General features: G+C 47.2%; 1 protein-coding gene and 1 long non-coding RNA gene across 7 annotated transcripts in view; both read left to right on the forward strand.

Annotated features, from left to right (window-relative positions):
• The window catches only part of PER1 (period circadian regulator 1), a 27,964-nt gene continuing 1,032 nt past the window's right edge, over positions 1-26,932 (forward strand). The window contains exons 1-22 of one of the 6 annotated variants that reach the window (XM_040415182.1): positions 1-448; positions 15,023-15,321; positions 15,426-15,524; positions 16,200-16,423; positions 16,582-16,703; positions 17,049-17,250; positions 18,047-18,098; positions 20,253-20,395; positions 20,477-20,555; positions 20,637-20,743; positions 21,080-21,233; positions 21,382-21,490; positions 21,641-21,772; positions 22,537-22,645; positions 22,722-22,875; positions 22,987-23,102; positions 23,200-23,391; positions 23,617-23,826; positions 23,914-24,629; positions 26,005-26,161; positions 26,259-26,451; positions 26,565-26,715. In XM_040415182.1, the coding sequence (XP_040271116.1) occupies positions 15,089-15,321; positions 15,426-15,524; positions 16,200-16,423; positions 16,582-16,703; positions 17,049-17,250; positions 18,047-18,098; positions 20,253-20,395; positions 20,477-20,555; positions 20,637-20,743; positions 21,080-21,233; positions 21,382-21,490; positions 21,641-21,772; positions 22,537-22,645; positions 22,722-22,875; positions 22,987-23,102; positions 23,200-23,391; positions 23,617-23,826; positions 23,914-24,629; positions 26,005-26,161; positions 26,259-26,451; positions 26,565-26,715 (3,654 nt within the window). In that variant the 5' untranslated portion in view covers positions 1-448; positions 15,023-15,088. The other 5 variants (XM_040415179.1, XM_040415183.1, XM_040415181.1 and 2 more) reach the window with 5 other exon arrangements.
• Positions 9,327-26,932, forward strand: part of LOC120986549 — an 18,987-nt gene continuing 1,381 nt past the window's right edge. Inside the window, exons 1-2 of the long non-coding RNA XR_005775696.1 lie at positions 9,327-10,702; positions 11,122-11,292. This is a non-coding gene — a long non-coding RNA (uncharacterized LOC120986549). The remainder of the gene's footprint in view (positions 10,703-11,121; positions 11,293-26,932) is intronic.

The following is a 26,932-nucleotide window of genomic DNA, read 5'->3' on the forward strand; positions in this document are numbered from 1 at the left end:
CAGCTGCGCAACAGACTGAGAGCTCAGAGCGAGAGCCGAACCGGGTGACAGCAGCAAGTGACCCGGAATACAGCGAGAGCCGAACCGGGTGACAGCAGCAAGTGACCCGGAATACAGCGAGAGCCGAACCGGGTGACAGCAGCAAGTGACCCGGAATACAGCGAGAGCCGAACCGGGTGACAGCAGCAAGTGACCCGGAATACAGCGAGAGCCGAACCGGGTGACAGCAGCAAGTGACCCGGAATACAGCGAGAGCCGAACCGGGTGACAGCAGCAAGTGACCCGGAATACAGCGAGAGCCGAACCGGGTGACAGCAGCAAGTGACCCGGAATACAGAGAAACAACCTACCTAGGTGGAAACGTGTGGCCGGAGGGTGACCCAAGAGAAAGTGAAGCACAAGTGACCCTCTCATGTGGAGATCGGACCCCCTGCAACACTGAGACCCCTGGTAAGAAGTTACCCTCAAAGCCGCTGGTGACCCAATAGATCAGCGCTGTCCTGTAGCAATAACGCAGTGTGTGCACAGTGACCTGTAGGGGGCGGCACTAGGAGCCTCCGCACTCCGGTAAGAGACCTCTGTGTCCTGCCCCATTACTGCGGCTCCTACAGCTCCAGGGCCCCTAAGGCTCCATTCACAGGTCCGCGGTGTGTTCCGGACCCGCCCGGCACCCCGCAAGCTGCGGATAAGAATAGGACATGCTCTATCTTGTGCGGAGCTGCGGACCTGAAGATTGGGGCCACGCTCTGCAAATGCGGATGCTAACAGCACACTGCTATCCGCATCCATTCCGTCCCCATAGAAAATGAATGGGTCCGCACCCGTTCCGCAAAATTGCGGAACGGATGCAGACCCATTTGCGGACGTGTGAATGGAGCCTAATAGCCCAGTCCTGTCCGTGTCTGTAATGCGAACAGTAATAGGACAGGTTCTGTTTTTTTGCAGAAACGGAATGCACACAGTCATTTCCGTTTTTTTTTTGTGTGGCCCCATTGAATTAAATGGTTCGTCATACGGTCTGCAAAAGAAACTGAATGGACATGTGCATGAGTCCTCAATCTAATGTCCCAATATGGAAACCATCAGCAAGTAGACTCCTGTAATACTGCTCCTATGTACAAGTGTATAACTGCTATAATACTGCCTCCTATGTACAAGAATATAACTACTATAATACTGCTCCTATGTACAAGAATATAACTACTATAATACTGCCTCCTATGTACAAGAATATAACTACTATAATACTGCTCCTATACAGAAGAATATAACTACTATAATACTGCTCCTATGTACAGTAATATAACTACTATAATACTGCCTCCTATGTACAAGAATATAACTACTATAATACTGCTCCTATGTACAAGAATATAACTACTATAATACTGCTCCTATGTACAAGAATATAACTGCTATAATACTGCCTCCTATGTACAAGAATATAACTACTATATTACTGCTCCTATGTACAAGAATATAACTACTATAATACTGCTCCTATGTACAAGAATATAACTACTATAATACTGCCTCCTATGTACAGGAATATAACTACTATAATACTGCTCCTATGTACAAGAATATAACTACTATAATACTGCTCCTATGTACAAGAATATAACTACTATAATACTGCTCCTATGTACAAGAATATAACTACTATAATACTGCTCCTATGTACAAGAATATAACTACTATAATACTGCCTCCTATGTACAAGAATATAACTACTATAATACTGCTCCTATACAGAAGAATATAACTACTATAATACTGCTCCTATGTACAGTAATATAACTACTATAATACTGCCTCCTATGTACAAGAATATAACTACTATAATACTGCTCCTATGTACAAGAATATAACTACTATAATACTGCTCCTATGTACAAGAATATAACTACTATAATACTGCCCCTATGTACAAGTGTATAACTGCTATAATACTGCTCCTATGTACAAGAATATAACTACTATAATACTGCTCCTATGTACAAGAATTTAACTACTATAATACTGCCTCCTATGTACAAGAATATAACTACTATAATACTGCCCCTATGTACAAGTGTATAACTGCTATAATACTGCTCCTATGTACAAGAATATAACTACTATAATACTGCCTCCTATGTACAAGAATATAACTACTATAATACTGCTCCTATGTACAAGAATATAACTACTATAATACTGCTCATATGTACAAGAATATAACTACTATAATACTGCTCCTATGTACAAGAATATAACTACTATAATACTGCTCCTATGTACAAGAATATAACTACTATAATACTGCTTCTATGTACAAGAATATAACTACTATAATACTGCTCCTATGTACAGGAATATGCTACTATAATACTGCTCCTATGTACAAGAATATAACTACTATAATACTGCTCCTATGTACAAGAATATAACTACTATAATACTGCTGTATGTACAAGAATATAACTACTATAATACTGCTCCTATGTACAAGAATATAACTACTATAATACTGCTCCTATGTACAAGAATATAACTACTATAATACTGCTCCTATATACAAGAATATAACTACTATAATACTGCTCCTATGTACAAGAATATAACTACTATAATTCTGCTCCTATGTACAAGATATAACTATTATAATACTGCTCCTATGTACAAGAATATAACTACTATAATACTGCTTCCTATGTACAAGAATATAACTACTATAATACTGCTCCTATATACAAGAATATAACTACTATAATACTGCTCCTATGTACAAGAATATAACTACTATAATACTGCTCCTATGTACAAGAATATAACTACTATAATACTGCCTCCTATGTACAAGAATATAACTACTATAATACTGCTCCTATGTACAAGAATATAACTACTATAATACTGCTCCTATGTACAAGAATATAACTACTATAATACTGCCTCCTATGTACAAGAATATAACTACTATAATACTGCTCCTATTTACAGGTGTACAACTACTATAATACTGCTCCTATGTACAGGAATATAACTACTATAATACTGCTCCTATGTACAAGAATATATCTACTATAATACTGCTCCTATGTACAAGAATATAACTACTATAATACTGCTCCTATGTACAAGAATATAACTACTATAATACTGCTTCTATGTACAAGAATATAACTACTATAATACTGCTCCTATGTACAGGAATATAACTACTATAATACTGCTCCTATGTACGGTAATATAACTACTATAATACTGCCTCCTATGAACGGTAATATAAGCCCTACACCGCTGCCCCTGTGGTGGTTGTTTGCAGTGTCAGTATATGCTGTTGCCCCCAGTCTTGGCCTCTCCCTCCCTCTCCGCTGGTATTATGTCACAGTCCTCTGGTATAACAGAATATTATGTGATGTGCTCGTCCTCACACTGCCGCTCTCTGACATAATCACCTTCTCGGTTTCTCTGTCCCCCGTCCCCCCGTTATGGCGCGCAGTGCATTATGTCTGGGAGAAGTGAGGCAGCCATGATGCCTGGTCAATAGTATGACGACACTTTTACAGGCCTGTCTTGATGTGACTTTGTTGATATGACTTTTGGGTAAGCTTTCAAATTGAGCACGTTTTTTAAAAATTTTTTTGTCTTTTCCAGGTTTTTGCTTTTTTATGTTTTTGCTGTTTTCACTCTTAGATTTTCTCCCACTCCTTTCTTGTCTTTTCTGAGATCCGTGAAGTGATGCACGCAATATCACTGCATGTAACCCGCCTCCACATGTTCTCCGCTCACGTGCCTTTCTGTGTGTATGTTGTCCTAGCGGCGCTCTCTTTGGCTGCCCTACTAACCTAGCTTATGGCCCGGGGGTGAGGAGAGGAACGCTACGATCGCGGAAGACAAGAAATCGGAAAGTATGCTGTCTCTTGTCTCTGAGCGGGCCACTCCCTTCCTGGCGTTCAAAGCAGCCAATCGCTTTGTCGCGCCGTTCCGCTTCGAAAGTCATCTCTTACCTGCCTTGTCATCTGAGGTTACCAGCGAGAGACGCCCGAATGCGGGGAATCGGTGCAGGGCTTGTTTTTACAACTTTTACTTGTTTTTTCGCGCTGCACACAAAAAGGCAAGATTTTTATGAGAAATCTTCTGCCAGGATCAGCCCAGAAATTCTTCTAAGCAAGTTGGAGATGGCAGTGTTCCCATCTTCTGGGTCACGGGTGCAGGGCGGCACAGAACGCGCCAATGTTCAGGGTAGTCCTAAGCACATTTTATGCCAAGTGCACTTCACATTTGAATGCTACAGTGGACATATGTGGCGGTAAGCGCTACCGGTATATTTGTTCTAGTTATCTTCTGACCGACATTCACTTGACGGTGGCCTTCATCAGGCCGTGTGGGTCGGCATACCGGTTTTCTCAGCCGTATAGAGAAGTGCAACGTGATATACATATAACATGATGGTAGCCACCGCCATACAGAGCTTTCTATACCCGGTGTGGAGCAGTCGGTAGCATCCTATACATGTACATGCATCCAGAGTCCGCCAACCGACACCACTACAACTGATACACTGTGCTAGGCCCTACAGCTGTGTCAGTTGGACAGGATGAAGACCGCGTTCGTCCTATAAATGTAATCAAGAAGGCAGGAAGCAGAGATCTCATAAATGGTGATGAGCTGGACGGCCGAGAGCTCTAACGCACCTGTATCTGTTTGGAAAGACTTTTGAGAAGACCGTGGGGCACATTTATCATAGCCGGGCGGCGTACGCCTCGTCATAAATTAGGCATGGCAGTCCATGTCCTCCTAGATGTCTTAGATTTTAGTGTTCTTCTACTCCAGAAAACTGACGTAGAAGATGTTAAATTTGGAGGGGCCGTCGTCCTCAACCCTTTTTTGGGAAGTTGGCAAGGTCAGTAGAGAAACGGTAGTTGCGCTAAAATTTTGTGTGTATGACGAGATTTATTCTGGACTGTATTATGAGAAGATCCAGCTCATTGGTGAAGACAAGTATGAAGGAGGTTGAGGTCAGCCACCAGGATAATGAATGGGGTCCCATGATGGACAGGCAACCACTTTTAGAGTGCCTTGTTTGGGTATGTTGAGGTAGTAGAGGGGATGGAGTTTTCTCATTTGGTCACAGATGCTGAACAAATATGGTTGTCTGCTGTAGAGAACCTCCAACCACCAATGGACGCCATTGACTTCAGGAGCTACGCTGGGCGATGCTTGATTTTTGCAAAGAAGTTTAGATGATGTAATAACGGCTTGTCACTAGTGGACGAGCGATATGTACAGGGTGTCTAAACTGGCATCTACGGCTATTGGGTGACCAGTCTCCGTAGTGGATGTGTAGGTGGAAAGAGGTGACAGCTACAGGTAGGGTCAACAAAATGGTGCTTCAAGGGCCTCTTGGCCTGTTACCTGAGCGGCTATTTCTCATCTACCGCCCTCCCAGGTAACATTCATCATGCCCAGCCTGGGGACGCCTGTATTGAGGTCTTCACAGTATGCCCAGCTTGGGGCCGCCTGTATTGGGGGGATCTTCACAGTATGCCCAGCTTGGGGCGCCTGTATTGGGGGCATCTTCACAGTATGCCCAGCCTGGGGACGCCTGTATTGGAGGGATCTTCACAGTATGCCCAGCTTGGGGCCGCCTGTATTGAGGTCTTCACAGTAAGCCCAGCTTGGGGCCGCCTGTATTGGAGGGATCTTCACAGTATGCCCAGCCTGGGGCCACCTGTATCAGAGGGATCTTTACAGTATGCCCAGCCCGGGGCCGCCAGTATCAGACGGATCGTCACAGTCTGAAATTGGCCTTAAATTCAATCTACTTCACATTGTATTTTCCTAAGCAGCCTCTGCCGCAGTGAGTCACACACACCCCCGTACTCACACGCGTATGCCCTGTATCCTAGCAGTGCCATTCCGGTCCAGACCACTTTAATTTAGGGTTGTCATCGCAACCCGGCCCCTGTGATGGTCCACGTTGGCGTGCGGCTGTATGGACGGTGTGTGGACATGATGACATACCAGGCTAATTATTCCCTGGTGGACTGAGCAGTGCAGGCAATCATTCAGTGGCAGAGCATATAACAGTAGAGTGACACCATCATTTATGGGTGGTGGGCCGGGTAACGCTTTAGCACTGGGCTTGAGCCAACCGCTTGAAGGTATAATGGAGGAACAGTTTTGTCTGGAGCATAAACCTACAGCTTCCACCCATTTCTCACCAAGTGAACTCAACGGCATGAGTTATGGATCTCACCGACTATCTTTGGTCTGTGAGTTGGTCCAGTTGATGGACTGCTTGATTGGCTGCCTGCCACATGGCACATCCAGAAACTGCCCTCTGGTTCACATAGCAGAGCTCGGGTAGTCCGGAGAGGACAACCAGATGGGAGGAAAGAAGTTAGAATTGGGTTCCTACCACAAAGAGTCCCGTCTCATGGATGGAGGGAGCATCCATGTACAATAACGCTCCGGCTGAAATTACTTTCAGCTTTTCCTCCTTATTGATATTTTCCATCATAATGTCATTCCGACCCCCCCCCCCCCCCCCCCCGGTTCCTGAAATACTCGGGTAGTGGCAGGAGGACTGCTGTGGACATGGGACTAGATGACTTTGGCAGTGTGTGAATGCCTTTGGATTCCTTATGTAATAAGAGACGGGGCAGAGCAGAGTCCCCGCCAGATTTGGGAAAATTGTTTCTATTTTAGTTTTTTTCCCTCGGTGGTGGACGCTACGTCACAATATATAGGACTGAGAGGCTTTATGAAGAGATCGCCCGCGTTCAGGCTGGCACGGGGTGAGACATCAGACGTCAGTGACGTTAATGAGCCGCTTCTCCTCGGGGGTAGATGTTGTCTTTCATGTATTGGGAGGCCGCTCTCTTATCTCCGGCAGGTGGATGTGGATATTGGCGCAGGATGCTTTATGGCTACCTTAGGATGTTGGATTTGGAGGCCTCACCCCTCTATTTCACTTCCTGTGGAGTTGGGGATTTGCCAGATGGTGAGCACCTTTATGCCGGAAAACAGTATTTTTTACATGCGGTGGGTGGTTGGACCCCTATGATTTGTGTCTTGGTTTGGATCCCTACACCCTTTAGGAGCCTCTGGAGAGTTGTACCCACTGCTTGCCTTAATGCTCGGACGCCTGTGCCCTTTTCATACATTTGATGCTCGGACCCCTGTGCCCTTTTCATACATATGATGCTCAGACCCCTGTGCCCTTTTCATACATATGATGCTCGGACCCCTGTGCCCTTTTCATACATATGATGCTCGGACCCCTGTGCCCTTTTCATACATTTGATGCTCGGACCCCTGTGCCCTTTTCATACATTTGATGCTCGGACCCCTGTGCCCTTTTCATACATTTGATGCTCGGACCCCTGTGCCCTTTTCATACATTTGATGCTCGGACCCCTGTGCCCTTTTCATACATTTGATGCTCGGACCCCTGTGCCCTTTTCATACATTTGATGCTCGGACCCCTGTGCCCTTTTCAGACATTTGATGCTTGGACTCTTGTGCCCTTTTCATACATTTGATGCTCGGACCTCTGTGCCCTTTTCATACATTTGATGCTCGGACCTCTGTGCCCTTTTCATACATTTGATGCTCGGACCCCTGTGCCCTTTTCATACATTTGATGCTCGGACCTCTGTGCCCTTTTCATACATTTGATGCTCGGACCTCTGTGCCCTTTTCATACATATGATGCTCGGACCCCTGTGCCCTTTTCATACATTTGATGCTCGGACCCCTGTGCCCGCCCTTCATGTCCTATAGGCACATTTTTTTTACTGTGGTCCCTGTAATAGTCCAGGACTACTGGATTTGACTCTTTCATTGCTGGCTTTATCCCACCCTTGGATTTTGGGGGCTACACTTGGGACATCTGGGTGCCTGTGGTGCGTTCGTTGGACCCCTCAGGGTCACTGTTTTACTGGATGCAGTGGGGAGCTTTCCCCTAAATTGCTTCAGTACCCCTGGTGTGAACAGACCCTTCTAGTCTGGTGCCTGTCCTGCCCTCAGGGACACCGGACTGTTACGTTGTCTGATTAGATAACTCTGGAACTGATACCCCCTCGGGTCTCGTAACTCTGCTGCGCCGAGTAGAAATCCCCCGGCGGATCACACCGCCTCGCACACATTTACATAATAAGCCTTTATATAAGCCGCTATCAGAAACCTGATCATCATCCCTGTGTCTGGGGGGGCTCTGATGCCACCCGGGGGGATCCCCCTTATCTTCCCCTCCCCCGCACACTGTCCTGCCCGTCCTCCACGTTTCTCTCGCTGTCACCTCCCTCTGTGTTTGCTAATGCTAGAACACAATGTTCTTGGCACGCTTGCCACATGTGTCCTTCTGGGTGTGTTTCTTCCTCGACTGGTAATCTTTCTAGTCAGGAGTTGGCAGGAGGATGAGTAAGGGTGCCAATACACAGGTCTTAAAGGGTTAAAAAAAAAATTACAGTTACCCCCCTCTCCCCCCGGAGTAACTACTGCATGCATTCCCAGTCATGCAAGGGTTAATGTGGATCATGATAATTGACAGGGGCACTGAAGGGCAGCCCGTCCCCGTCATATCATGGATGTGATAAGGTAGATGCAGCAGAGCCAAGCAGGTCCTCTAGGAAAGCACACAGTACAGTGACAAACCCAGCTCTGCTACATCTCTCCGTAGTGGCGCAGTTAGATCGCAAGTGCCCCTCCAGCATGGTAGCAGAGGACACGTTCCTAGAGGTCTGCATGCTTCCAACTTGCAAAGGGTTAATTCAGGCGTCTGACAAAAGAGCTAAGCTGATTGCCTAAGCGGGTGTCGGAGGGGGAGACCAAGGTGTCGTTCAGCAAAAGTAGGGTTAAATAATGACAGAGACATGTTTCATATTTGCTTGTTATGCAGGAGCCGCGCCACGATTGGTCGCTTTACCGATTCCAATCAGATGGCTGGGAGGGGGGGGGTCAGCAGCACGGTGATCCACGTGTGGGGGCGATTACTGCACAGGGAGGGGGAGTGACATCACAGGACGGGCAGCCAATAGGAGGGCGGGAGGGGAGGAACCAGCGGGCTGAAGGTAGAGGAAAAGACGAGGAGGGAGAGAAAGAAGAGGCGACTGAGGATGAGACAGACAAGGTGAGGAGAGAAGGTGCGGACAAGTGTCAGGAACGTACGCAGCGGGCGGACCGCCGCGCCGGGTGGCTGCGTGACCTCAGGGAGATGGACACTGACCCCGCCTGCCCATGGACCATGAAAGTTTTACCTGTTGGCATCGCTGTGTGAGGGGGCTGCGTACATCACGGAGAGAGGGGCACGCCACCTACTGAAACAGGTCCTGTAGTGTGACACTGGTCCCAACCCCGCACCCTGACGGACAGTACATGGGAGAGCGCTGTGTACATGCGGCTGGCACCGTGTGCACGTGGGGCTAGGGGGTCGTATAAAGAGAAGTTCTTCAACTTTCTGATGCACTTTGGGTATCAATTCTTCATCGTTTTCAAAATCTCTGCTTGTTGTCAGTGAATGGACTGAGCTACAACTTTTCACAGCCGGAAAATTGTTACTTTTATATTCAGTCCAGGTGGCACACATCTCTATCCTGTGCTTGTGGTTTGTTGCAGTGTATCAGTGCAGGCAGAAGGTATCAGTCAGGGCTGTTCTGACGGGTCCCATACGATCATAGTGTGAGAGAAGAAGCAGCGTTCAGTATGTTCGGTCTGAAATTGACTGACAAAATGACCACTAGATGGCGCTCTGTACTGGCCACATATACAATAGGCCATCTGATTGCTCCTTACTCTATTTATCAGCTGGCTGCCCAGATCTGGTATTGTAATGCCTGGGATGACGGATAGAGGGCGCTGTGCTTGCAGTTTTTTTTTTTTTTTTACACTGTATCGGGGAGGGCAGAACACCCAGTCTTGGGGACGGGCATTTTATTGTCTGTTCAATTCTGGTATTCTTGAAGGATTGAAATGTATTCACTTGTTAGAAAACTTTTTGATGTCATGGGCAAGATATAGAGCAGTGGTCTGCAGCCTGTGGCTTTCCAGAGTTAGTACACCTGTAGTTTCCAGCGTAAAGGATATGGGGGTTGTAGTATCAGCCAGAGGGTGCAGTCCTAGAGAATAAATTATGGCTGAGGGGAAGGACTCCATAGCACTGTACAGGTTTCTGGTTATAAGGATCTATTGGGTTTGAAAGACTGGCTAAGAGACCGGTGAGCACCCCGTAGGCTGACTGGGAGACAGCTAAGCACCCCAAAGACTGACTGAGAGACCAGTGAGCATCCAATAGACTGACTGGGAGACCTGTGAGCACCTCACAAATTGACTGGGAGAGAGGTGAACACCCCTTTGACTGGATGAGATAGTGGTGAACATCCCATGGAATGGCTGAGAGAGTGGTGAACATCCAATGGAACATCAGAGAGAGGTGAACATCCCATGGAGTGTCTGAGAAAGTGGTGAACATCCCATGGAGTGTCTGAGAAAGTGGTGGACATCCCATGGAGTGTCTGAGAAAGTGGTGGACATCCCATGGAGTGTCTGAGAAAGTGGTGGACATCCCATGGAGTGTCTGAGAAAGTGGTGGACATCCCATGGAGTGTCTGAGAAAGTGGTGGACATCCCATGGAGTGTCTGAGAAAGTGGTGGACATCCCATGGAGTGTCTGAGAAAGTGGTGGACATCCCATGGAGTGTCTGAGAAAGTGGTGGACATCCCATGGAGTGTCTGATAGATAGGTGAACATCCCAAGGAGTGTCTGAGAAAGTGGTGGACATCCCATGGAGTGTCTGAGAAAGTGGTGGATATCCCATGGAGTGTCTGAAAAAGTGGTGGACATCCCATGGAGTGGCTGATAGAGACGTGAACTTCCTAGGGAGTGGCCTATAGAGTGGTGAACATCCCATGGAGTGTCTGATAGAGAGGTGAACATCCCATGGAGTGTCTGATAGAGAGGTGTTCAATTACTTTACATATGTACCCTACACATGTAGAGGCTTTAATACCTTTATTTACATTTAGTCATTGACTACTGATTGCCTCATCTTGCCATGTGTATTTCTTACTACTAAAACTTAACTTTTATTTCTTAATTCATTTTTTAGTTCCTATCTAACTGATAGAGAGGTGAACATCCCATGGAGTGTCTGAGAAAGTGGTGGACATCCCATGGAGTGTCTGAGAAAGTGGTGAACATCCCATGGAGTGTCTGAGAAAGTGGTGAACATCCCATGGAGTGTCTGATAGAGAGGTGAACATCCCATGGAGTGGCTGAGAAAGTGGTGAACATCCCATGGAGTGTCTGTTAAACTGGTGAACATCGCATGAAGCGTCCAGAGACTGGTGAACATCCCATTGAGTGTCTGAGAAAGTGGTGAATGTCCTATGGAGTGTCTCAGAGAGTGGTGAGCAGCCCATTGATTGTCTCAGAGAGTGGTGAGCATCATATAGAATGTCTTGGAGAGTGATGAGCATCTCATGGATGAGAAAGTGTCTCAGAGAGCAGCGAGCATCCCATAGACAGTGTCTCAGAGAGCTGTAAGAGACAGTTGTGCAGATGATGCTAGTAATATCACATTCTCAAAAAAAGATTATAGCCTCTAACAGACAAGCTGCTAATTAGTCCTGTCAAGTACCTCACAGCGGAGAGACCCTCCATGTGAAGAGCTGGTAACCACAGAAAAAACTCCTGACACTGTCCACCATGTCTGATGAGCCTCTGCCGCGTGGTTGGGGGTTTATCCAATATTGAAAAGATTTCTTAGGACTGGAGCCCACTGCTCATTGGGAAATGTCCTGTGATATCAGCGCTGACTACATGCTGCCTGTGCTACTGCAATTATTAAACTGGTTTCTCCTGGTGAACCCAGGACATGAGCTGGTATGGAGGGAGTGGCACGTACATGTCCTCATTTTACTGGTATCAGGAGAAGTAAAATTAGGTCTTCTCTGTGCAACAAAAGAGCTGCTGCTTTCACAATGAAAATGAGGGACGTCATTCATGAGTTATATGGTAAAGACGTGTAAAACAGATGGGTTTTGTTAACCAGGTTTTGGACATTAAATTTCCATCTCCTTATTCATCAGGTGAAAAAAAAAAAATACAAGATGTAAAAGAATAGAACTACTATAATACTGCCCCCTGTGTACAGGAATATAACTACTATAATACTGCCCCCTGTGTACAGGAATATAACTACTATAATACTGCTCCTATGTACAAGAATATAACTACTATAATACTGCTCCTATGTACAAGAATATAACTACTATAATACTGCTCCTATGTACAAGAATATAACTACTATAATACTGCTCCTATGTACAAGAATATAACTACTATAATACTGCTCCTATGTACAAGAATATAACTACTATAATACTGCCTCCTATGTACAAGAATATAACTACTATAATACTGCTCTTATGTACAAGAATATAACTACTATAATACTGCCTCCTATGTACAAGAATATAACTACTATAATACTGCTCCTATGTACAAGAATATAACTACTATAATACTGCCTCCTATGTACAAGAATATAACTACTATAATACTGCTCCTATGTACAAGAATATAACTACTATAATACTGCTCCTATGTACAAGAATATAACTACTATAATACTGTCTCCTATGTAGAAGGATATAACTACTACACTGCGTGCAGAATTATTAGGCAAATGAGTATTTTGACCACATCATCCTCTTTATGCATGTTGTCTTACTCCAAGCTGTATAGGCTCGAAAGCCTACTACCAATTAAGCATATTAGGTGATGTGCATCTCTGTAATGAGAAGGGGTGTGGTCTAATGACATCAACACCCTATATTAGGTGTGCATAATTATTAGGCAACTTCCTTTCCTTTGGCAAAATGGGTCAAAAGAAGGACTTGACAGGCTCAGAAAAGTCAAAAATAGTGAGATATCTTGCAGAGGGATGCAGCACTCTTAAAATTGCAAAGCTTCTGAAGCGTGATCATCGAACAATCAAGCGTTTCATTCAAAATAGTCAACAGGGTCGCAAGAAGCGTGTGGAAAAACCAAGGCGCAAAATAACTGCCCATGAACTGAGAAAAGTCAAGCGTGCAGCTGCCAAGATGCCACTTGCCACCAGTTTGGCCATATTTCAGAGCTGCAACATCACTGGAGTGCCCAAAAGCACAAGGTGTGCAATACTCAGAGACATGGCCAAGGTAAGAAAGGCTGAAAGACGACCACCACTGAACAAGACACACAAGCTGAAACGTCAAGACTGGGCCAAGAAATATCTCAAGACTGATTTTTCTAAGGTTTTATGGACTGATGAAATGAGAGTGAGTCTTGATGGGCCAGATGGATGGGCCCGTGGCTGGATTGGTAAAGGGCAGAGAGCTCCAGTCCGACTCAGACACCAGCAAGGTGGAGGTGGAGTACTGGTTTGGGCTGGTATCATCAAAGATGAGCTTGTGGGGCCTTTTCGGGTTGAGGATGGAGTCAAGCTCAACTCCCAGTCCTACTGCCAGTTTCTGGAAGACACCTTCTTCAAGCAGTGGTACAGGAAGAAGTCTGCATCCTTCAAGAAAAACATGATTTTCATGCAGGACAATGCTCCATCACACGCGTCCAAGTACTCCACAGCGTGGCTGGCAAGAAAGGGTATAAAAGAAGAAAATCTAATGACATGGCCTCCTTGTTCACCTGATCTGAACCCCATTGAGAACCTGTGGTCCATCATCAAATGTGAGATTTACAAGGAGGGAAAACAGTACACCTCTCTGAACAGTGTCTGGGAGGCTGTGGTTGCTGCTGCACGCAATGTTGATGGTGAACAGATCAAAACACTGACAGAATCCATGGATGGCAGGCTTTTGAGTGTCCTTGCAAAGAAAGGTGGCTATATGGGTCACAGATTTGTTTTTGTTTTGTTTTTGAATGTCAGAAATGTATATTTGTGAATGTTGAGATGTTATATTGGTTTCACTGGTAAAATTAAATAATTGAAATGGGTATATATTTGTTTTTTGTTAAGTTGCCTAATAATTATGCACAGTAATAGTCACCTGCACACACAGATATCCCCCTAAAATAGCTAAAACTAAAAACAAACTAAAAACTACTTCCAAAAATATTCAGCTTTGATATTAATGAGTTTTTTGGGTTCATTGAGAACATGGTTGTTGTTCAATAATAAAATTAATCCTCAAAAATACAACTTGCCTAATAATTCTGCACTCCCTGTATAATACTGCTCCTATGTACAAGAATATAACTACTATAATACTGCTCCTATGTACAAGAATATAACTACTATAATACTGCTCCTATGTACAAGAATATAACTACTATAATACTGCTCCTATGTACAAGAATATAACTACTATAATACTGTCTCCTATGTAGAAGGATATAACTACTATAATACTGCTCCTATGTAGAAGGATACAGCTGTGTAGTAGTGCGTTATGTATTGTGTATTTGCGGTATACTGTTGTGGTCACTATGCAATTGACAAACTACAAGAAGATCTGTGATTAGTTCTCTAAGATGTCTGGAAGAACCTCCATGTGGAGCTCCTTCAGAAACTGTGTGCCCCTAGAAGAAGTGATGCAGAAGGCATGGTTGGATTTAGATTTTGCACAGGGCTGTATGTTTTGCCGTGGAGGAGATTGCTCGATCCGTGTTACATAAAGCTGAGAATCACACCGCCAGGTTTTACATAACTGTGTCAGTAGCGGTGCTGATTACATCATCCGCCTGGGGTCATGAGAGGGCGCGAGGTTGCATCGTAGACTGTGGAGAGCGGTGAGGAAAGTTCCCTGGAAAAAAACGTAATAAGATGTGCGAGGTATTGGGGTCTCAGTAGACGTCAGCCTTCTGTTAGGGGTGCCCTCCAGTGATCTGCAGGTGGGGTAACCAGAGACCCCCAGGGTGGATCAGCACCCTGCGTTATGTTACTGGTTTCCAGCTGTATACTAGGGGCTATATTGTTGGTATCGATGGAGGTGCCCGCACGTCTGACCTCTCCATCCGTTTTCTCCTTTGCAGAACGTCTCCCTTCTTCATTTGGATTGTGTTTCTTCAACCGAGTGATCGACCAAGACGGAGGGGATGATGAGCGGCCCTTGTCAACCCCCCCCACCTCTCGGGGAAAGGGGGAGGAGGACACGGGGCACCCGGGAGATGGAAGGAACTCGACAAGACGAGACAGACACCAATAGCCACGGCTCCAGCGGCAACGAATCTAATGGGAACGAGTCACGGCAAAGCCGGAGCTCACACAGCAGCACCAGCGGCAATGGCAAGGATTCGTCCATGCTGGAGGCCACAGAGAGCAGCAAAAGGTGAGAAGAGGGGGAGAAAGATGGGCATTGGGTCTATGGGCTTGGCGAGGAGACATCTGCATCATTTAGATGGACCCTCAATGTATTGTTATCTCCTTCTACAGCACAAACTCTCACAGTCCATCACCTCCAAGCAGCTCCATCGCCTACAGCCTCCTGAGTGCCAGCTCCGAGCAAGACAATCCCTCCACCAGCGGCTGCAGGTAACTCCATAAACCATAGCCAAAGCTTTGCATCCAGAGCTGTATTCACAATTCAGCTTAGCCGAGATCTCATAACGCACTGGGCTTCGTTGCACACTGCCTTTTAGGACGTAAAGTGGTCAAGTAACTGCAAAGTCATTGATACGATCCGATCGTTACATCCACCCTAATATAATACCGCAAATGATGTGCACGCAAGAGGTGCCAAGGAGATGCGCACTCAGTCCCTATAGACAGGGGGGAAGTGCACCTAGCTTTCTGCTGCCTGAGGCGAAAACTAAAACAGTGTTCCCCCCCCCAATGCCAATTTCTTAACCTAACCCTTTTGCCACAATGAATGTGCTCATTGCTCATTGTCCCCCTCTTGCCCCTACCTGAGGCGATCTCCTCACCTGGCCTCAGTGGTGGTGCTCCCCTGGCTATAGGCTTAGTAGAAGACCTGAAATAACATGGTACCTGCAGAGTAGTCAACCTAAGGTGCCCATAAGCTGTCGGCTGAACGCCCGCTGTTGCTCCATGCTTGTGTTTGGCTGAGTGTGCATGTGTTCTCGATGGGTAGAAGAGAGTGACTGACAATTGGGGATAGTTAGCCTTGCTGGCATCGCGGGGCGGGGGGGAGGGCTTTACTTATCGTGGACATCATCAACCTATTGCTATCATGGTTATTTCATTCAGACCCGCCACAAAAGACATACTGTTCCCCTCCAAATCCTGTCTCCACTTATGCCACCCTTCTACCTGTAGTAGCGAACAGTCTGCCCGGGAGAAAACTCAGAAAGAGCTGATGAAGGCCCTAAAAGAGATGAAGATACGTCTCCCGTCAGAGAAGAGAGGAAAGGGCAAATCGGGGACTCTTGCTACACTTCAGTACGCGCTGTCATGTGTCAAGCAGGTGCGAGGTGAGTAGCCATGGACTGCAGATGTCACTTTCGGCCTTGACAGCCCATCCAACAGCAATTATAATGCGTTAAGGCTTTCTGTGCAGCTTACTGACATTGAGCTGCATTATATATTGGTTTCCGTGAACATCGACCCAAATCCTTAATTTTCCTCTCAGCCAACCAGGAATATTATCAGCAATGGACCATAGATGAATCCCAGCCATGCAGCCTGGACATGTCCAGCTTCACTATCGAGGAGGTGGAGAGTGTCACGTCAGAATACACTCTCAAGAACCCTGTGAGTATGAAGCAGCTTGTTGAATCTTCATAAGTAGTAAGAAACCCTCCCAGCATTGAGGAGGTCTCATACTATAAAGAAATGGTGCCCAGAGGCAGGAATTGGGGCAGGGGGGCTACTTACTATGTACCGATCGCAGGGGCGATCCTCAACATCTTGACCAAAAAGTGTTCTTTGTGCCCCATGTTCTAGAATGGGATCTTCTGAGTAAGACTTCTTGAAGGACACACTACAAGCCCTGAGGCAAAATAAGGAAGGCAAAAAAGTTGCACCCTTTTCCAGTTACTGTCTCTTGGGCACCATCTTGTATAAACAAATGAATGACCTCTATATGTGGTCTCACAGGACACCTTCTCGGTGGCGGTCTCCTTTATCACTGGCCGCATCGTGTACATCTCCGACCAGGCCTCTCACATCCTGCACTGCAAGAGGGACGTGTTTAAAGGAGCAATCTTTGCAGAGTTTCTGGCTCCACAAGATGTCAGCGTCTTCTATGGATCCACAGCACCTTACCACCTCCCGTCTTGGAGTAACTGCACTTCTGGAGGTAAGGCAGAAGAGATGGCTGTCTTTTTGAAGGGTGTCAGAGGCAGAAATCAGTTGTGGTGCTTTGTAGTTATGAATAGTCTCATTATTCACACCCCTGCACAAGTCAGTGTCCCCTCTAAAAAAAGAAAATGTCTGGTGGTCTAGTGGTTTATGATAGTTTACATGTTGCTCTAGTGTCTTGGTATCTAATATCCCTGGTGGTCTAGTGGTTTATGATAATTTACCTGATGCTCTAGTGACTAAGTAAATATCCCTGGTTGACCAGTAGTTTATAACAGTTTACCTGGTGTTCTAGTGGCTTAGTAATATCCCTGGTGTTCTAGTGGCTTAGTAATATCCCTGGTGTTCTAGTGGCTTAGTAATATCCCTGGTGTTCTAGTGGCTTAGTAATATCCCTGGTGTTCTAGTGGCTTAGTAATATCCCTGGTGTTCTAGTGGCTTAGTAATATCCCTGGTGTTCTAGTGGTTTTTGATAACTTACCTTGTGAACTGCTGGGTAAACATTATCTCTAATGGGCCCTTTGTGAATAATATCCCCACTCCAATGGTTCAGTTAGTAATATCTTGTTTTGGTCCAACCCTTTATGACACCCATGGTGGTCAAGGTCTATCTATGATACCTGGTATTGTAGTGAGTGGGTTAATATAACTGTCCTGGTGGTCTAGTGGTCCTCTAGAGTCAGTCCCTCTGATGGAGATGTGTGACGGAAGCGGCTGCCATTTATCAGTGCTCTACAGACAGTAGAGAAGTAGTCCGCGTCCCTGACACTCTTCTCCCTTCTCTGCCTCCACAGACACAACATCCATGGACTACACCCAGGAGAAATCGGTGTTCTGCCGGATCAGGTGGGTATTGTACAACCGGGGGAGCGATAGAAATGACACCCACTAGTTTACGTATAATTACTTTATACAGAGAGGAGAGACGTGCTGCCCCATTGACACCAAGCGATTGTATATACAGATAGTGTGTATGTGCTATATACAGAGAGTGTTCAGAACCGTAAGGGGCCATTCACACAGCATTTTTTTTCTACAGAATTTTGGCGTGGGCAGCCGTGACGAAATTCCGCAGAAATCCCACCTGCAGTCGCGTCCTTTCTGCCTCCTATTCATTTCAATGGAAAGCAGCTCAAAAAATTGCGGAGTGGTTTAAAGCCACAGCTGCGCGAGAGTAGACATGTCCCTTCTCGGTGCAGCCCTTTTCCGCGATCCTTGAGATGAATGGGAGGCAGAAACCACACAGAGAGCCTGTACTATGCATGTGTGTGAGAGCGCCTGTACTATGCATGTGTGTGTGAGAGCGCCTGTACTATGCATGTGTGTGAGAGCGCCTGTACTATGCATGTGTGTGAGAGCGCCTGTACTATGCATGTGTGTGAGAGCGCCTGTACTATGCATGTGTGTGAGAGCGCCTGTACTATGCATGTGTGTGAGAGCGCCTGTACTATGCATGTGTGTGAGAGCGCCTGTACTATGCATGTGTGTGAGAGCGCCTGTACTATGCATGTGTGTGAGAGCGCCTGTACTATGCATGTGTGTGAGAGCGCCTGTACTATGCATGTGTGTGTGAGAGCGCCTGTACTATGCATGTGTGTGTGAGAGCGCCTGTACTATGCATGTGTGTGTGAGAGCGCCTGTACTATGCATGTGTGTGAGAGCGCCTGTACTATGCATGTGTGAGAGCGCCTGTACTATGCATGTGTGTGTGAGAGCGCCTGTACTATGCATGTGTGTGTGAGAGCGCCTGTACTATGCATGTGTGTGTGAGAGCGCCTGTACTATGCATGTATGTGTGAGAGCGCCTGTACTATGCATGTGTGTGTGAGAGCGCCTGTACTATGCATGTGTGTGTGAGAGCGCCTGTACTATGCATGTGTGTGTGAGAGCGCCTGTACTATGCATGTGTGTGTGAGAGCGCCTGTACTATGCATGTGTGTGAGAGCGCCTGTACTATGCATGTGTGTGTGTGAGCGCCTGTACTATGCATGTGTGTGAGAGCGCCTGTACTATGCATGTGTGTGAGAGCGCCTGTACTATGCATGTGTGTGAGAGCGCCTGTACGATACATGTGTGTGTGAGAGCGCCTGTACTATGCATGTGTGTGAGAGCGCCTGTACTATGCATGTGTGTGTGAGAGCGCCTGTACTATGCATGTGTGTGAGAGCGCCTGTACTATGCATGTGTGTGTGTGAGCGCCTGTACTATGCATGTGTGTGAGAGCGCCTGTACTATGCATGTGTGTGAGAGCGCCTGTACTATGCATGTGTGTGAGAGCGCCTGTACGATACATGTGTGTGTGAGAGCGCCTGTACTATGCATGTGTGTGAGAGCGCCTGTACGATACATGTGTGTACATGTACCAGTGTTCTACATGTGTAGGAGCGCCTGTACATTATTAAGCCTCGGTATCAGACTGATTGAATAGAGCGCTGTGAGGGTGCGAGGACGTAATTCACACTTGTATGTAGGAGGGGCAGGACAGATATACGTTCAGGAGATCCCCCCACGCTCTGGAAGCCCCTCTTCTCTCGCCCGCCTCATGTAATCTGTGCGCACTGCGGAGCGACACAAAGAACCTTTAATTAACCTATTGACACCGCTTGCGTCACTCGCCCACGCACCTTCCCCCCTCCGCAGCATGGCTATGTGTCACCTTGCCATACATGCGTTCCATCTGCTGTGTGTGGCTATGTGAGTATTCCATACATTCCAGCGTGCTTCCTCTCATCTGTATGATTGCGGTTGTGTGTGATGGCGAACCAGGCCGGCTCTCCGGTACCGGAGTCTGTCTGGGCATGAACGGGCGGCACCGCTTCCACAGGTCGATTTCTGCAGCGGGCAGCATACAGCTCCGCTCCTAGGTTCATACCATCTCCATTCCACTGGCCACCATCACCCTTTACGTCTCTCCTCCGTAGCCACACGTTATCGTGCCCCCCCCCCAGTTGTTGCTGTGATCTCCCCGGCTCTGGGCTTATTGCAGGTGTGTGTTTTCAGTGGGGGCCGAGAGCGGGAAATGAACCTCCGCTATTACCCGATCCGCTTCACCCCGTACCTGATGAAGGTACGAGACTCGGACAACACAGAGGGGCAGCCGTGCTGTCTGCTAATAGCAGAGAAAATACACTCTGGATATGAGGGTGAGAGACCGTTCACTGCATGCCGGGGGGTGGGGTGCCCGCCTAAAGGATATCTGTGTGACAGGAGCCTCTCGTCCTCAGCCCCCCGCATCCCTCCAGATAAGAGGATCTTCACCACCAGACATACACCCAGCTGCATCTTCCAGGACGTGGATGAGAGGTGAGTGTATTACGCCCTGCTCCGCCGCCCGCCCCTCCGCCATTCTGCGGATCGGAGGCTGATACCTATCCTTTTTCGCAGAGCTGTCCCTCTACTCGGATATCTCCCGCAGGATCTCGTTGGGATGCCAGTCCTGTTCTTCATTCACCCCGAGGACCGGCCGCTCATGCTGGCGATACACAAGAAAGGTAAATGTGCCAGGCCTTGTCCAGCCAGCCGTAAGTGGCTCGGCTGAAGGTAAGTTCACACGGGTTGGATTTGCTGAGGGTTAAGCAAGAAAGCTCCAATGGCTTTGAAATCCACGGCTGCGGATCCGCCGGCAGTAAAGTTGCTTGTGGATTTCGGCCTCCCCGCTGCGTGCGGATGAGATGGGTTGAGATGTCACTCACTTACCTGGTAGTGTCATCTACAGCATTTATACTCCGTGTGAACTTACCTCAGTATCTGTGGGGTTAGCCACCTGGATGCCGTAGTGATGTCCATGAGGGCGACCTGATGGTATGATGCTTTTACCCTTCCCCCAGTTCTACAACAGGCAGGTCAGCCTTTCGATCATTCGCCCATTCGTCTGTGTGCCCGCTCTGGGGAGTATGTTACCATCGATACCAGCTGGAGCAGTTTTGTGAATCCGTGGAGCAGAAAAGTTTCCTTCATACTTGGAAGACACAAAGTTCGGACGTAAGTAACACGCCCCAGCCTGGCCAGGACATCACCCATGACTGGTGCAGATACCAATTTGCGAGGAGACTGCCCACGTCCGAGTCCCCTCTGATTTTATACTCTTCCCACTCGATATACATTGTTTTCTGTATCGTCTCACCCGCAGGAGTCCACTCAACGAAGACGTCTTTACAGCTCCCAAAGGTGCAGAGATGAAGCCTCTGGATCCTGATATTCAGGAGCTGTCGGAGCAGATTCACCGGATACTGATGCAGGTACAGACCCATGAAAAGGGTTCTCCGCCTAATTTTATTTTAGTAATTGACTCTTGAGAGTCTTCTCGTACCGCAGACATCTCACCTGCTTATGTTTTTCATTACTCTGACGTCTGGGGGGTGATTGACTTTGCCTTCTGTGTCTTGCAGCCAGTGCACAACACGAATCCTGGTGGTAACGGCAGCGGCGGGAGCAACACTTCACAAGAGCCATTTCACTGCAACGCCTCATCCAGTGATAGCAACGCCATGGTCACAGAGGATGGGACAGATCCCAAACCTGTAAGTGGGAGGCTAGCCCACCGTATGGCTGTTATATCTGCGACATATCGGTTCTTTGTATTTTGTGAGGTGCCCATCAGCCATAACATTATGGCACCTGTCGGACAGTTGGTGAACTGATGGGTGCCTGGTGTACGTGGGGAGTGAAGGCTAGCCCGTCTGCTCCGATCCCACAGAAATTGCCAAACAATGTCTTCCTGGTGCAGCTTATGGGACTGCTTGGCTGCAAGCTGTCCACGCTGATCCCTGCCCACCACCAAAAGTAACTACAATGGCCATATGTGAACATCAGAACTGGACCATGGAGCAATAACAAGACGGTCTGGTCTGATGAATCACTGTAACGTCATGTGGATGGCCGGATGTGTGCGAGTCACTTACCTGGGGAAGAGATGGCACCAGGATGCACCATGTGAAGGGGATGAGGTGGGGGAGGCAATGTGCAGCTGGCAAACCTTGGGTCCTGACATTATGTGGATGTAATACGTACCCTAATTATTGTACAGACGAGTACCAACCTTCATGGCAGTGGCCTCTTGCAGCCAGATAATGCCTGACCAGACAAGTGTCGAGCAATGAGGAACATGACAAAGAGGTCAAGGTGATGACTTTCCTTCAAATTCCCCAGATATCAACTGATTGTCGTCTGTGGGATGTGCTGGAAAACAAGTCTGGTCCATGGAGGCCACACAGAGATATTTACATGACTGAAAGGTTCTGCTACCAACGTTTTTTTTGATAAATCTGCATTTTTGTCTTGTCAGATGACATTTCAGGAGTTCTGTCAAAATGTGCATAAAGTGAAGAGCCAGGGTCAGCAGATGTTTCTGGGATCCAGGGTGAAACGGCCGCATCAAAGAGGACAATTTCAGGGTAGGTTACATATGGATCGAACGACATACAACAGTTCACTTTAGGTATGTTCCTTATTGGCCTTTCCTTCTTTCAGCTCTTGCCCCACCTTGCACAGTCCTCACTAGTGTAGACAACACTCCACCGGATACTGTGCCCAGTCGACCACCATGTGTCCCGGAGGAACTGGCTCGAAAGGAGACTTCTAACTACTCGTACCAGCAGATTAACTGCTTAGACAGCATCGTCCGGTGAGAAGCGAACCCAGTGACGCTCTGCCTCTCTTCCCATTTCATCTCTGTCTTTTGTCTCTGGTTTCTCTGGTGGGTTTTCATCTCGCACTTCCTTCATCTCCTCTCTAGATATCTGGAAAGTTGTAACCTCCCCAGCCCTGAGAAAAGAAAATGCAGCTCCTCTTCATACACATCTTCAACCTCAGAGGAGGAGAAACAGAAAACCGGAGAGAGCGACAAAGAAGGTGAATATCCAGAAATTGTTATGGATGGCCAACGCAAAGATGAAGTCGGGATATGGGGTTTTCTAGGTTCGGTTATACAGATGGTATCTTTTTGCAGACCCCTCGAACGGTCCACCTCAACGGCCGGAACTGCCTCCCCCTCCTACGCCCACTGCAGTAGGTTCTGCTCCTCTTGCTCCTTTGCCTCCATTACCGCCCAGCAAGGCGGAGAGCGTGGTTTCCATCACCAGTCAAGGAAGCTTTAGCAGCACAATCGTCCATGTAGGAGACAAAAAGCCGCCAGACTCGGGTAAATCTTTAGATTAACTTAATAATAACTCGGAGTGGGGGCAGTGGAATTAATATGGATGAGGTGGACGCCGATTTGATACCTACATGATGGAGGACGTAAATAGATCTGTAGTTCTGTGCACTTGTTTAGTGGTATTCGTCTTATTTTTCATTGTAATCTAACACGTTTTATCATGTCTTTCCTTCGCCTCATCCATTGTTGCCACCTCCAAATTAACTGCAGGTGAAATGGTTCCTTTGGAAGAGCCATCGTGCCCTGCAGCACCTGCGCCTCCATTGCGGCCGCTGGGTCTAACCAAAGAGGTTCTGTCAGCCCACACGCAGCGTGAAGAGCAGGCCTTCCTCACGCGGGTGCATAGCCTTAGCCAGCTCAGAGTTTTCGACCCCATCCCCGTCGGTGTATGGGACGAGCAGAGCCAACGTGTTCCAAGAGGTCAGTTTATGGTCAGGTTGGATCTTGTATTTCATTTAAGCATGTTTTCAAGGTTTCTCATGTCATTTCTTTTTTCTTATCTTACAGGTACTAAGCCTTCACTCTCCCATAAGCAAAATAATTCCTCAGCTAACCCCCCGATACATTCAAAGGAAGCTACAAATACAGGGGGGCGACGGAGCAAGAGTAGGAAATCAAAAGCCAAGCGCCCAAAGCAAGGCAAATTTGGGTCGCCAAGCTCTATACCTCATCATGAGGTGCCACCTCTCCTTCCTCCTCCTCCCCCAGGCATGCCTACTTATCCCCTGCCAATGTTTCCTCCCAGGGCCCCTGTTCCTGAACCCACCCCATCACTCCCCAGCTACCCAATGGTTACACCCATCGTAGCCCTGGTGCTCCCCAACTATCTCTTCCAATCTCCACCAGTGGCACCTCCTTTTTACCCTGGAGCCTCTGGGTTTCCACCCTTTAATCCTACGCCTGAGACGCCTACAGCGGCTTCTGAAGCTCCACCTCCAACGCCCGCTCCTCCTCCTCCTGCACAACCCATGGAAACATGCCCACCTCCTTCGCGATCATCGTCCCCTCCCCAGCGCTTATTTCCATCAAGGTGCAGCTCCCCACTACAGTTAGACTTGCTGCAGATGGAGGAGTTACCGCAGCCCAGTAGTGGAGCAGGAGCTGCAGCTGTGGACTGGGAGATCGAAGAGGATAATAAAGGAGGAGCGGTCCCTGGGAATGCAGTGGGGCCCAATGCAGTACCTAGTAATGGAGAAGACGACGGACAGCCAGAGAACTGTATGGTGAGTATATGGTTTCTACATCGGTGGCATTTTGGAAATTCTCTGCCTATTTTTCTATTATTGTAGTAAACAACCGTATTTTGTTCACTATAAAACACACTTTTTAGCAGGAAAAATCTTGCTAAAAAAATCCCTGCTTCTTATAGTCTGATGTCAGGGGGGGCATCAGCTACTAATAGCTCTATCTCAGTCTATATAGCAGCTGCAGGTGTGGGCCTTGTTTTAAAGCTGACAGTCTAAGCTTTAAAACAAAACTGGGAGCCAAAGCCAGAGACAGAATTTTTTTTTAAATTGGATCAGGAGAACTGCAGGTTATTATATGTTTTACAGCTAAGATTCTTAGCTTTAAAGGGTTTCTGTCACCTGAAAATGGGTATTAGGCTGGCGGACGTTAGCGATGTGCTAATGTCAGCTGCACATAACTATATTAGCGCCATCTCACTGCCTGCCGCCGTTATTGAGGAAAACTAAACTTTCATAATATGCTAATTATATGCCCCCCCCAGAGGCTCCGTTCTCCCACCTCTGGCCATGCCCTGCTACACTAGATTGACAAGAGCGGGCATCGCTGGTCTCCTACCCCCGGCCCTGTCTGCAGTGAGGAAGCTGGCAGCCGGCGAGCGCCCTTCACTCACTGCAGACAGGGCCGGGGGTAGGAGACCAGCGATGCCCGCTCTTGTCAATCTAGTGTAGTAGGGCATGGCCAGAGGTGGGAGAACGGAGCCTCTAGGAGCAGGGGGGGTCATATAATTAGCACATTAATAAAAGCGATTTACAAGACACGGGGGCAGTAATACTAGTATATTGGAATATAAATCGTGGAGACTGATGTGGCGATGTTACTAGCTCAGTAAGTGAAATCCAGCGGACAGTGTCCCTTTAAAAGAAGCACATTTCTAGATGCTCTTCGGCCCGAGACAGAACAGGTTGAAGCTTCCATGTTAGCCAGCTTGGGGTGCAGTGTAAGGCATGCTGACAGGCTGCAGGGAGAGGCGCACAGCCTTCTGTACATGACCCCAGGGGGAGGGGGAACATGGATTTCTGTGCATGTTATCAATTCCCCATCCCCAATCTTACATTTGGGGTAGTCTTGGTTTTTCCAGAAAAGGAGTGAGAAGATGAGCGCTTGGCTCGCCTAATCACCCTCTCTGCACCCGATTAGGCTGTTTATTGACGCCACAATGCAGATATCTACCAGCATCCGGATCATGGTGGCAAATAAGTTGCAGCGATTAAACAAGCATCAATAAAGTATACATTTTGCACTGTCTATAACGGATCTTTAACATGCAGACCGCTTCTCCAGCATTATTTTGGTCAGATCAGTCACCTCCAGTCTCTAACATCTACTGTCCTTCACTCCTGTCCACCTCAGGGTGATCCTCAGGAGTCCTCATCACACAACGATGCTCTCTCCAGTTCTAGTGATCTTCTCGATTTACTTCTGCTTGAGGATTCTTGCTCTGGCACAGGATCTGCTGCCTCGGGATACATGGGCTCTAACGGGGGCAGTACGTCTGCTTGTGGCACCCGTGAGTATGGATAGCTGAAATGCTCAAGCTTCTTTGCTATTGTAACATAATGTTCTAGAGCTTCAGTACATTCCAATGCTTTCCAATTTCCTACCAGGGAGCAGTGAGAGCAGCAACACCAGCAAATATTTTGGTAGCATTGACTCTTCAGAGACCGATTTAAGAGTCAAAAAGGCGGAAAGGGAGGAAGTGGAACAAAAAGTGATCAGATACGTCATGCAGGACCCACTCTGGCTTCTGATGGCCAATGCCGACCATGAAGTAATGATGTCCTATCAACTCCCATCAAGGTTAGACTGCTAGGGTATTAATACTTCTAGAAGGATGCAACGCCTTGCTAGAACCTGGTCTTGGTTTAGTGTCTTCTCATCTAATGTCACCCTTCACTGCTCCATCTTAACAGAGATGTTGAAAGCGTCCTTCGGGAAGATCGGGAGAAGCTTCGACAACTTCAAAGGAACCAGCCTAAGTTCACCGAGGAGCAGAAGAGGGAGCTGGAAGAAGTCCACTCCTGGGTCCGGAAAGGCCGTTTACCCCATGTCTTCAACATCACAGTGAGTTTATACATGGAGGTGCACAGCAGATTACTTCTAGCTGTATAGATATGTCAATATGTCACTTCAAACACATCCTCAGGGCAGGACATAAGTATCTGATTATGAGATGGGGGGCATAGCGCTCTCCATTCATTTTTGAGAGTCCCAACAGTGGGAAAGCAAACATGCTTGGATATTTTCAGAAGTCCCATAATTTTTTTTTTTAGAAAAGCGC

Source organism: Bufo bufo, chromosome 1 (genome assembly GCF_905171765.1).
Source record: "Bufo bufo chromosome 1, aBufBuf1.1, whole genome shotgun sequence".
NCBI classification, from domain to species: domain Eukaryota; kingdom Metazoa; phylum Chordata; class Amphibia; order Anura; family Bufonidae; genus Bufo; species Bufo bufo.